We start from the raw sequence: 12,845 nt of genomic DNA, 5'->3' as shown, positions 1-12,845 counted from the left end.
AGAATTAACACGTTTCGAAGAACCCATCGTTTGCTTGATTCCCTGCAGATCCCAAAATCAATGCGTCATCCAACATCTCCGAAGATCGTCTGCTAATGTCTCCGAACCAAACGACACTGATCTTTGAGCAGACGACACTTGCGGTCTTTGATCTGCTTTCTATTCCTCAGATCTTCTGCTGGTGCATTCTAAATGCAATTACGGACATCGGGAAGATCTGGTTTGTGTATCGCATTCTGTAAGGACCGGTTACAAACAGACTTGGCCAGACGATCTAAAAAATATTACCTCTTCCTGTCTGAACAGAAAGTATTTGTCAAAGAAATACTAGTACATTTGGCTATTTTTCTTGATTAGGTCCTATCAAGAAAATACAGGTATATATTAAGAAGACTGGGTAGTCAACAAAGGAACAGGTTTATAAAAATGAACTTTAAATGATTTTAATGCTTTAAACTATATCTTACTATATACAAAGCTCTTTTTAAAGGAGATTGAAATAGTCAAAAAATGGCAACAAAAACGGAGTCTGTTTAGTTTTTAATTTACATACATATCAAAGTGGACACTTTTTGGGGTAACTTTACAATTGTAATATCTATCTCAATATCTCTAACAACAGCTTATTTCATCTCTCTTTTTAACAATGTAAACCTAATGAACATGCATGCATAAGCAGATTAAAAAATCACTATCATAATGGTATTTATCAAGCAAAATATACGATGAACAAGATGCGGAGAAAATTCAAGTGCAGGATAAAATAATAACATTTTCAACATTTTCACACAGAAAAGACCCAGTTTTGTTAAAGTCAGCTGATTGCTGAAGGCAAAGTGCTCTTTACGACAACAACACTATCTTCTCAAACAAATTAAAAATAAACAAACTTTATATGTTCATCACAATACTGTCGACTTCATAGAGTATCAAATGCGACCTAATAAGACTTAAATCCACGTACATTAAGAAGTTGCATTAAATACCATCAGAGTTCTTCCATTGATGGCACATCTACTCCTATTTGCAAAGTACGTACAATTTATCATAGATGGTACATAATTATACAAAAAGTCGGAATTAACAAGACCCGTGTAAGTTGTACAAAAGGTAAACTTTTTTAAAAAATCTAAAAATTCCGTGTTAAGATTTTTTTTTGCCGCATTGCTGTATTTTGATATATATATATTTTTTTTTGGAGGAAGGTTATTATTTTGTGCTGTTGTTGAGTTTTGTTGTTATATGTCTAGACGCTGATTTAATAGCAAAATACGAACATATATAAATAAGGGCTCGCTATTTTCGGCGATTGGTCAACTTAATGATACATGTACGTAATGATAAATATCAGTTTAGAGGTTCTTTCCTATTGTTTTCTTCGCATTGCCTTATTGAAAACAGATTGCCTTTCTATTATTATGTACAGTTATTTCTAGAAACATTAGTTTGTTTGCGTTTATATTTAGAAAGTATGTACATTTTCGCGATTGATGACAAGAAAATTGCACATTAGCATACGATAAGTAAAAATGGAGAAGTAAGGATTTTGCAATGTTCATTAAAAACCCGAAAAATGCTTGTGCTTATCTACAAGGTAAAGAATTAATTTGTATCACATCAGAGTGCGTTATGTCCGTAAAATTGATAAATATGTAATAAAAGACACCATCATATGCAAGATTGATCATTTTGTAATATCTAGGTTTAAAAAAGCTTACCACCTGAATAGTCATTTTATCAGGAAAAAACAAATATGAGCAAATCAACAGTTTAGATACTTGTACTTATGCAGTGAAGGATCGTTTATTTTTATTCATGCTATCAAAGATGTACTGTTCGCGAAACGATTTTCGTTTTTCTTTTCTTTTTAATAGCCATTCATACGCTGGGTGGTTCAAAATACAACACAACCGAGTCAATTGCAGAGTATGCGGGAAAAAAATCATTAAATTTAATTATATGCCTATGAACAAAAAACGTCCAATCATTATATAATTACAACATTTTTTGCGGTTGGTCACAGATGTAACTATAGATAACAAAGCATTTTACCCTGGCTTCTCCCAAGTCGTTAGTTATTTAAGATGTTACTTATTGACACGGCTCAACCCCAGCACTCGTGGCAATCTGTTGCTAATCAGATCGTATTATTTTTTTCTTCTTTCAGCTCGAGCTAAAATAACGAAAACACAATATTTGCTAAACGGGGAAAGAAGGAGGGTTACAAAAATGGGAAGGAAAATTGGCAAATGAAGCATACAAATAACTAATGTGCGAACTCAGGTGCTGAGAAGAAGATAAATTAACTAGAAAGTAAACAGAAATATTAGTTTTGGTGACAATAGAAGCGAAGAGACGAACGCGATATTACATGAAGGCGGCTTTTGAAGATGTGAAGGATTTTTTTATTATAAAGAAAAAAAAAGAATTGCTGCAGTATTTGAAAGGCTGAAAAAGAGATTTACTAAGGATTGATCAAAAGTAACTTATTCATCATGGGTAAGTGAAATTTTATTCCTGAAAGTTTGTTGATAAAATCTAATGCATATAGCACTTAAAAATGTTAAAGTTCAATATCTTTATAATTTTGTTTCCAATTAATTCTATTATTTTTAAAGTTTTTTTTTTTTGGGGGGGGGGGGGGGGGGGGCGAAGGGCAGGGTGGTTCCTTTTTGCATGTTGTGAACAACAGGTTAACGGGTGTTAAATGGGTTTCTTTTGTATAAATTAATGCATTATTCTGTACTCAATTATTTTGTCATAAAAATGAAACCATGATTAAATATTATTAACGAGAAGTGCTAAAATTGGTTTTTATATCTAAAAATGATGCTTGGAATTCCTAAGTAGACATAAATGCAAGTCAAGTTTATTTAAATGCAGCATCAAAATCTGGTGTGCGTCAAAAGTTATGATATGACATTCCAAACAATGACCAAATATTTCTTTATGATAAAAACTATGTCTGAAATTTCTTTATGATAAAAACTATGTCTGATATTTGTATAATATATGTACATGTAAAAATACACTCCTTGCTTGTTGCATAATTCTATAGAAATTTGTTGTTTATTCATTACAATGTACATCTGTTCAACATTTTATCGTCCGAATAGCGATTATTGACACATTCAACATTGCAATGTGTAGTCAAACGTTTGCGTGGGCTGTTTTTGTTATGTTAAAATTTGTATTTTTTTTTTTTTTTGTTTTTTTTTTTTTTTTTGTTTGGTGTTTTTTTTTTTTGTCTTGGTTTTTATATATGAACATAAGGGTGACAGATTTTCTCTGTATAGGACATAAATGTAAAAGATACAATCAGTGTACATGTTTATTTACGCGTATGTGTATAATAATATAATATTTATAATTAAAATTAGTAAACAGATTTCCCCAACTCTTATTTTAATAAGGGATCTTTCCATTGAGTTCTTTTAAGGCACATTTTGAAACATTCTAATCTCATTCCCACGCCTGTCACAAAGAAAAGTGCAATTTTATACTCCTTTCTATTCTTTATTTTCATGGTCATTTTTATGGTTAACCTCAGGATCCATACCATGCGATTACCTAGGGCTGTAATGGTAGAACAATCATCAAAGTCCATTTGTGAAAGACTCAACAAAACTCGCATCAGGAAATTGTTTTTCCTCCTGATTCTTAGTTTCGCGGATTCGTTAACTGCCTCAAGAATCGTACACAAAGCCAAAAGTGCCTGAATTCAATAAACTCGGGCAAACCAAAAATCGTTATCGAAATGGACCGTTCATTTCAACTTCAACTTAAGAAGCAAAAAAAGATTTCCATCGCTTTTGTAAGACCTTAAGTTCATTTTCTTCTCAAAAGATGCAAAAAGCTCTGACATTAATGAATGGGGATGGATTACAATTGCTTGAGAATGCTTAGATTTAGCGTCGTTTATTTTCTGAATTGATATATACGGTTTTGAATCACCCAAGCCCAGAGAATTCTAGTTGCAAGGTTTCTTTTATTTAAGTACATTGCGTGTATCAATGAATATAAGTTTTAATTCCCCATCTTCTTCTCTCTTCTTTACAATTGTGATTGATTTGAAAAGTCTGAAAACTAGACATTGATTTGACACTATTTTAACAAACCTTGATATCATGGTGGTTTTTTTTAAAATGACTTTGTTTGAAGATACGGTAAAACTATCGACAAATCTATTATATAATAATACTTTTGATTTGTTTTATTAGTAATGAAGCTGTAATAAATGTAGCTGTCTTAATATCCTGGATATCTATCAATTGTAAATGGATTTTGCTGTTAAATGAATAAAGGAAAACATGTAACATAGCATGCAAATAATTTATTCTAGACATGATATCAACGTCCAGAGGAAGAAACATTTGGTCTGTCATACTTTTTGGCTGGTGCTTTCTTGAAGGTTAGTTAAACTAGCAATTAATCTTTTTCTTTCCAAAGAAATGCTTTCTACCCCATTTAATGTTCTTTTAATTCTTTACTTGGAATATAAGTTCTTGATATAAGTTCTATAGACATATGTTTTATTATATATAAGTACAATGTATCTAAATCTTGGTATTCTTCAAAAATATTTCAATATCTTTTAAATGAATTCAGAGGATGGATGTGTCTTAGATTTTTTTTCTGAATAAGGGGTTAGATTGTCAACCACTTTTCTTAAGTTTACAATTCTACATTTAAAAAAAGTTAGACGTTGTTGTTCACATTTGGCACTTCAAAATTAATTGTTGAAATTATAATTGATTAAATTATACCATAGTAAATATATCAATTATTCTTCTAACCATTGCCTGTATAGGAGAAACTTAGCAACCTTAAAACATACAAGACAAAACCATCACATAGATGCAATGGTCCTTTCACTAAAATGTTTCCTTAGTTTGTTCTTTAATTTCGTTCAGACTTCGACAACAAACCAATGCAAGTTCCTATGTTTACAGTGTTTTTGCTGACTGCCGCTGATGAGAACGAGTTTCGTCTGATCAGAGACGTGATGTCCAGATACGATAAACGGATCCGTCCCTCTGTGAACCACACTTTACCCACAACCATCAACTTCAGTGTTGCTCTAGCCCAGATCATTGATGTGGTAAAGTTTTACCTAATGTATAAATCACAAAAAAACAACATCTTTTCCCCCGATATTTGTTATTTTATTTTTGCATTGTTTGTTTCAGTTAAACACCTCTATTATTATTCAAAACAATAAATGTAAATTAGATAATAATCTTAAGATTAATCTGGTTGTTAAATATCTCAATTTCTGTATACGACTTTCGTCTTTCACTGGTCTCATTTCCATCCTACATTAACATTTGTTTATATAACTTGCAGTAGCAAAGTTTTTTAGTCTCTGTTCCATACACATAGGCGTCGGAACCTGGGGGGGGGCTTAGAAGTTGGAGTCATAGGGGCATACTAGTCTACCCCCCCCCCCCCCCCCACGGGTTAGGATTTGTATGATTTTGGAAATTATTATTTTTTCCTCAATATTCCTGAGGGTTAGTCTAGCCCCCCCCCCCCCCCCCACTTTCAATTTGCTTCCGACGCCAGTGATACAGAGCTAAACAGTAGGGATTAAATGTAATTATTATGTAAATAAAATACTAGTATGACAAATCAAGAATCAACATATGAAAAGAATGATATTATTGTAAAGTTAATCCACGACAACATAAAATCCATCAATTCTTTCACTCAAATTGTACGATATATGAAAATTCACTTCCTTTGTAGTTAAAAAAATCCAGAATTACTTTAATGTCTATTGGTATATAGAAACTAGAGATGTTCAGCAATTTAAGCTGTTCAGTAACCTTGAATTTTAACAAATATGACGTCTTAATAATCACATTACATGAACAATCACATACATGTACCAGCAATATACAATTCATTCGGGTAGGGGGAGGGATGGGTTAAATTGCAATTCATAATGCCAAAATCCATTCTTTATCAATGATAAATGTACAAAAACAAGGTTCGGTAGGGAACTAATGAAAAAGTAAATTACACAGCTTATAAAGTGTGAAATATATACTTTCCTTCGAGTGGTAATATAGATTGCCTCGGGTTTTCAGTCTTTTATGCAACAGTCTTGAACACATCATTTATTTATCAAATTATCTACTAGTCAAGTATCTCTTTTAGATCCATTTGTGCTTGTATTTTTAGCTGTTTTAATTATTATGTGTCTCATGTGGGGTTTTTTTTTAAATTGATATCTTTAAAATCATTATGTATTAGTTTTTAATCACAGAACATTATTGGAGCATTTGGATTATGCTTAGTATCCTAAAAAATGTTGTCAGTTTACTTCAATTTTAGCTGTAATCATTTCATTTATTAGAACCCACTGCTCCTTTGTTAAAAATTGCACATTGCGCCATGACATAAAACAATCGACGAAAATTCAGTATTATCTCCTATTTTCATACTGTTAAGTTCATTCAGCAAAGAAGGTGGAGGGAAAAGAAATTGTTAAATGATTATAATAAACCGTGCTCTGGAAATGTCTTTGAAGTTGAAAAATGTAGAAGATTGATCAGTGGTATTTGTATTTTTGGTATTGTACAATTGTTTTTATCTAATCGTTGTAGGACGAAAAAAATCAGATAATTACCACTAACTGTTGGCTGAATCTGGTAAGTTTCTTTTCACATGCTCTTACATCAATTATCTCAGAAAGCAACTTAAAAATAGAAGGGTCGTTAATCTTCGTTTTATGGTAGATTAATTAACAGCCCACAACACTATACAATTAAGTTGTATCAATGTCAAAGAAACTTTTTGTTTATTTCTTAATCACCAAAACTTTGAATCTTTCATCACCTTTTCCTTATCATGAAAATGAATCTTTTTTAAGATGAATCTTTCGTCATCAGTGTAACAAAAATTGATAAACGTTAAAACGTGTAAAAAAATGTGTACATTAGTTTACTGGAAAACAGATTTTATGAAAGAACATTTTTTTCCATTATGTGGATTCTAACTTATATAAGATCATAGTGTTTATGACTCGTATGCACAACAAACAGTCTGTAATGTAAATGTTCTTTTCTTCAACATCAATGATACTTAAAGAAACGCATTTTGATAAAACGTAACAAATAACTTCAGATATCATATGACACTACAAAAAAGAGAAAGAAAAATGAAAATTGCAGAAAGCTTTGCAAGATGTTTTGCACACAAAACATAATTTATTTGTAATTAAAATGAGATTTTCTTCTTCCATTTATCACCACCTAAAAATATGTGAATGTGAAACGCATGTTTTTCAATGATTTTCCATTAAATATGCTTTAACAAAGCACAAAAGATGTAACAAGAAGTAATTTCCCTTTTTGTTTGCTTCGTTCGATGTATAAATGTCTGTTGGAATTGGATTATCAGAGAGAGCACCCGCATCAGCAGAAAAAAGTTCTTTGACAATAAACATTGGCGTGCGAATCGTATAATTCTTTGTTACTCAGAGATAAGATTCAACGAGTTTTGTCTAGTTTTATTTGATGTAAACAGCCAAAAGGTTTTCATTTCATGCTTAGCGTTATATTAAATCAGTCTTCAACAAAAGATGAATTATCTTAACCTTTCTTCAGGCAGATTTTACGTGTTTTATTTCACACAAACCTGTTTTTATATTGCTCTCTTGTGATTACTTGCAAAAACGCAAACTTTAAATCGAAGTGATAAAAATGAAACAGAGCGAGTCCATTTTAATTTTATATCAAATAGCATGTTTGCCATTTAATTTGATACATATCATTTTTACAGTAACTGTGCATTAAATTTTTTTATGATTTTTATTCTTTTGCAATAAATCGAACTCACCCAGCATTGTTTTTAAAATTCATTCATTGTTCTTCATATTCGTTTAAAAAAACTGCATTTTCAATTTGCTTGTAATTTTGTCGTTCTATTTGTTTAATTTTTTTCTCACTTTGATGTTATGGAGACATAATTCAGTTAATACATTTGTTTTAAAAAATGATGTAATTAATACATTTCTCGGAAAAGCGGGAAAAATGTTTGACTACACCACACGTCCATATGAACAGACTGATCATATTTAATTCTCTCATCTTTATACCAACTTTTTAGCAGAATGCTGTTTTACTGGCACTATTGTTGTATACATAAAAAAAGACCAACCATATGAAATGGAATCATGAATATAGATGCAGAGTGCTAGAATAATGGGTTTGAATTGATGTACATTCTCCTTTTGTTTTGATAGATGATATTATGAATCAATGTTATGCGGAATTCAGGGTAATGTACATATATCTACAAAATTACATCTACAAAGGAAACTGTTTTGAAACTTTTGTTTTCTTTCATCTTGTTTGTATATTTTGTTTGTATATTTCAGTAGATAATGTCAGTAAATTAGTACATAGACTCTAGAGTTAACGTTAAAGTTACAATGTAACTCTAAGCTTCTTATTACGTAAGAGCATCGTTGATGTTTTCCTTTTATTTTCGTCGTCCTGTACAATAAATGTTCATTTCATATACATTTCTCCATTTTGTTTTATTTATTTATTTATTTATGATGTCAGAATCGATGTAGAACCCCTCATGTACAACCATATTAATAACCGTGTGCTTTGTCTATATTGACTGTCAAAACAACAGATTTGTAAGTTATAGAAACACAATATTTAAAATGCGTTTGTATAATAAAATCTGTTTTCAGAATTGGATGGACAATATGCTGACTTGGAATCCGCGGAAATACGGTGGGATCGAAGTAATCCGGTTGCCGTATAACCAAATCTGGCTTCCGGACATATTATTGTACGACAAGTAAGTCTTAGCTTGGGTGAATAGTTCTTAGACGCTTAACAAACTTTTGTAGTTATCTTCAAACGGAACAAAGTAACGAAGAATTGTTTATCTATGTATTGATTGCAAATCGAAACTTTTTGTGTTGTACAGAGAATAAACAGTCGTGTAGTGTTGAGGTGAAATAGTAGGGCTATATATGAGAGTTTGCGATAATTGCCATCGGGTTTTTTTTTAAATTCTACAGTTATTTTTTCAAAGTTTTTAAATCACTTTAGATATGCATTTCTTTTTCCATTTTTTGTAACAGAAAATGTTTCGGTTTCCGTTATCTTACCGGTTACTTTTTATATGCATATCTTTAGTAATGGATATGAAACTACTAGTAATCGAACATTGTTTTTTATTTGAAAAATAATTGATTATAAATATTTCATCATGTACTCGTACATCGTACATGTAGTATTATTCAACATATTCAGGTATTTTTTATTAAATGTACATAAATATTGATGGATTTTTTTTTATAGTGCTGATGTTGGAACAGCCCAATCGTCTGTTAGCACCAATGTCATCGTGTCCGCCAACGGAAATGTCACGTGGTTATCGATGTGGATTTTCAAAAGTTCATGTTCAATGGATGTGCGTTATTTTCCTTTCGATGTTCAGAATTGTTCTATGAACTTTGCGTCTTGGACGTTCGACGCTTATCGAGTCGACATAAGAAACTTTGCTAAGGACGGTGATCTCTCAAACTACGTCAATAGCTCCGAATTCGAGATCGTCGAGTTCAGCTTCGAACGTCACGTGGTAGTGTTCACGTGTTGCCCCGAACCTTACGTCTTCATGACTTACACCCTAGTATTTCAGCGCAAACCGCTGTTCTATCTGTTTAACATGGTCATGCCGTGCATACTTATTACATTGGTAGCGTTGCTCGGGTTCTATATGCCCAATGACTCTGGTGAGAAACTTTCTATGGGGATTACGACGCTTCTCTCCATGACTGTTTTCCTGATGATTGTAGCCGAGAGGCTTCCTCCTGTTTCCGACAACGTGCCCCTAATAGGTATACCTAACGTATATTTGTTGAAGCTAGAAATTAAAGATACCATTAAATATAAACAGAAAACTTAGAGCCTTTAATACTTTTTGACAAGCAGTGGTAGCATATTTCGACATTTAGGTAATCAAAAACACAAACGCTATTTTCAATTTTGCTACATTAAAGGATGATTTCTTTTAAAGTTGCTTTGATGTAAATTCCGTTTTACACTGGGAGTTAAAAAAGAGATTAATTGATTACATCCCATAGTTAGAAAATTTATAGAAATATATACCGGAGTGGGAAAGTGTTTAGTTTTAAAAGTGCAAAGTACATGTATACGACGCATAATTCAAAACTTGTGTTTTTTGGTAGCTATTAATTCTTTGTCATGATAATTAATACATTTAAACTTATTCAATAAGGCGACTCTAGAAAGAGTTATCTATGTATACAATAATCGTCTTGTCCAGTTATAAATAACAATGCAAACGACTTAAATTTAATTGATTACAGTCATTGATTGCACAGTTTGTTAAGGAAACCAAACACGTGACACTTTTTCTTCGATTTCTTAAATCAAGATTTTATGTCCATTACAATCATAACTAACAAATCTATTTATTCTTTTATTTTTGTTGCACGATATAATGTTTTCATGCCTGGTATTATTAGACATCCCTTTTTTTTAGGTTTGTATTACGGAATGTCCATCGCCCTGATTTCCCTATCTACAGCTTTGAATGTGTTTACCCTGAATGTTCACCACAAAGGCTTACGTGGTCACAAAGTACCCTACTGCCTCAAACGGGTGTTCTTTGGGATCATCGCTAAAATGTTGTTTTTAAAGATTGATCTACCTGTAGCTCCGGAGGAAGGGATGGTATGGCATTGTTTTTGTTAAAAACATTCTTTTCGGCTAAAAGAAAATAAAAATTTGAATTTTCTCTGAAAATCAAAAAATCAAGGTAAGAAAACAGAGACCTCAGTTCGAAAAAAGGTTAGGATTAAGACGATAACTTTATAAAATGGCAAAATATAATTGGATTTTGTTTATTCAAACAGTACTTTAATAGAAGAAACTGTACTCACCTTTTAGGAACAGGTCCCTTCACCTCGTTACATTGTGTACGACAGCGAACCGCCACCAGCCACTAACGGAAGCGGAAGTATGCCATCAAGACTCGGTCACAAGCCAGATATGGAAGACCCAAGTCAGAAGGAATTCGTGAGAATATTGCACCGCGTTAACAAAACAATTGATAAAAACGACCAAAGAATGGCGGAACAGGACAGACGTGACGTCATCAACTTAGAGTGGCAACAGCTTGCCCTCGTTATAGACAGATTGCTCTTGGTGTTATTCGTTGTCGTTGTCATCTGTTCTACGTTGTCTTTACTGGTTCCCGGAAGTGAATATTCACATCCGGTTGCAGAGAATGAATGAATGCTTTCAGAATACTTACGTACCAAAATATACCGGTTTGAACTATAACTGTTTTATTATATTGTGCACGATGTGGAAACCAAAATGAAAGCACGCACTACAAAAAGTAAAACCTATCGTGTTAGTTTCTCATTTCTCAGAAAGACCTTTCGCAAGGCAAACAATATAATTAAATCTGTTTTGCACTGTCAACAATATTTTATCATGATACTTAATGACCATACATGTTTGATCATGGTATATCATTATACATAATTGTATTTTATGTGTTTATCTATAAAATACTTTATTAAATTTTCAATAGAAGTATTTTAATAAACAATTTTCTCTATACATACTTTATTGATTAAGGGGGATAAGTCTTCTTACGCCTCTAGGATTGACGTGTTTTATTATCTTCAACATTCGTGGGGGGTTCATTTGTGTCTTCCGTGAGTGGCAGTTTCATCTTTTGCAAATGTATTACCGTGGAGTCATTAATTTTCGTGGATAGCTTAAAATTTACATGTTCGTGGGAACATAATTTCGTGTATGCTAATATACCTACTGAAGAAAATTGATTTTTAAAACCATAGTTAATTAATTCGTGGAGGACGTTAATTCGTCGATAAGAAGAACCCACAAGTTCCGCGAAAATTGAACAACCACGAAATCTAATAGGTGGCAATGATAACGTTAGGATTCATAGCTCCGGTCCTAATTTTCGTTCAGCAACGCGGGACCTCTTGAATAAAAGCTCATAAGATTGTCTATCTCCTGGTAAAATTTCGTGGTTTGAAGTCGAATTAGTTATCGGGAAAAATGCGTCTGTATTGAAAAACTCTGAAAATGAAAGTAAAAGTAGGGAATTTCACAGTCTTGGAAAGGGTGTACATCAAACAAATCCAATTCTTTCATTCAAATGATAATTCAATATTGACACTTGCTTTTAAAATTGTAAACCCTCCCCTCTGACATGTTTCATTCATTCTGATTTAAATTGTCCTAATACATGTTTTTAGCCTCTGAAAGTATAGGAAGTATTTTGCTTCAAGGCACTACTTTGTTGTTCTACCGATTCTAAAAATAGTTAGAGGAATGTATAGTCTATCACGTAGAACTTGTTCCTTTTTTAATCATTTCATCTAATATGTACATGTACATGTATTTATATGTAAATATTATATAAAACTCTCATTAAAATCTCAGTCCAATGAACTTTTTTGCATGATTTGACATCAATTTTAGTAAAAGTGACTTGTGTTTTGATCTGGTACTTGCAAACAATTATTCAGGAATTTGACTTTGGTAAATGATGATATTACATGTATTTCTTTTTTAAATTGAATATCTATATAGTTTTAACTTTCTTCGTGCAATTATATATATGTTGGTTGTTTTTATCAAATAATGAATTTTTGAAACGAAAATTGTAGTTTACTATATGATGATATTCCACTATATTTCTTCACCTTTTCTGTATAATGAAACTCGATTTACTTAACGAATGTTCGAATAACACAAAAAACTGTGTAATGTTCATGTTTCAGCAATAAAATTATAGTGATCAAC

The 12,845-nt window shown here is 32.0% G+C and overlaps 1 protein-coding gene across 1 annotated transcript; it reads left to right on the top strand.

Annotated features, from left to right (window-relative positions):
• Positions 1-2,163: 2,163 nt before the first annotated feature.
• On the top strand, positions 2,164-11,627 carry LOC128162401 (neuronal acetylcholine receptor subunit alpha-10-like). Its single transcript, XM_052825593.1, has 8 exons — positions 2,164-2,499; positions 4,343-4,411; positions 4,953-5,101; positions 6,612-6,656; positions 8,714-8,823; positions 9,333-9,871; positions 10,540-10,730; positions 10,947-11,627. The coding sequence occupies exons 1-8, from the start codon at positions 2,496-2,498 to the stop codon at positions 11,292-11,294; spliced, it is 1,455 nt and encodes a 484-aa protein (XP_052681553.1). The 5' UTR covers positions 2,164-2,495; the 3' UTR covers positions 11,295-11,627.
• Positions 11,628-12,845: the final 1,218 nt, after the last annotated feature.

Source organism: Crassostrea angulata, chromosome 9 (assembly GCF_025612915.1).
Source record: "Crassostrea angulata isolate pt1a10 chromosome 9, ASM2561291v2, whole genome shotgun sequence".
Lineage (NCBI taxonomy): Eukaryota > Metazoa > Mollusca > Bivalvia > Ostreida > Ostreidae > Magallana > Magallana angulata.
The sequence above is the reverse complement of the archived record's forward strand: the minus strand, read 5'-3'. Positions and strand labels throughout refer to the sequence as shown.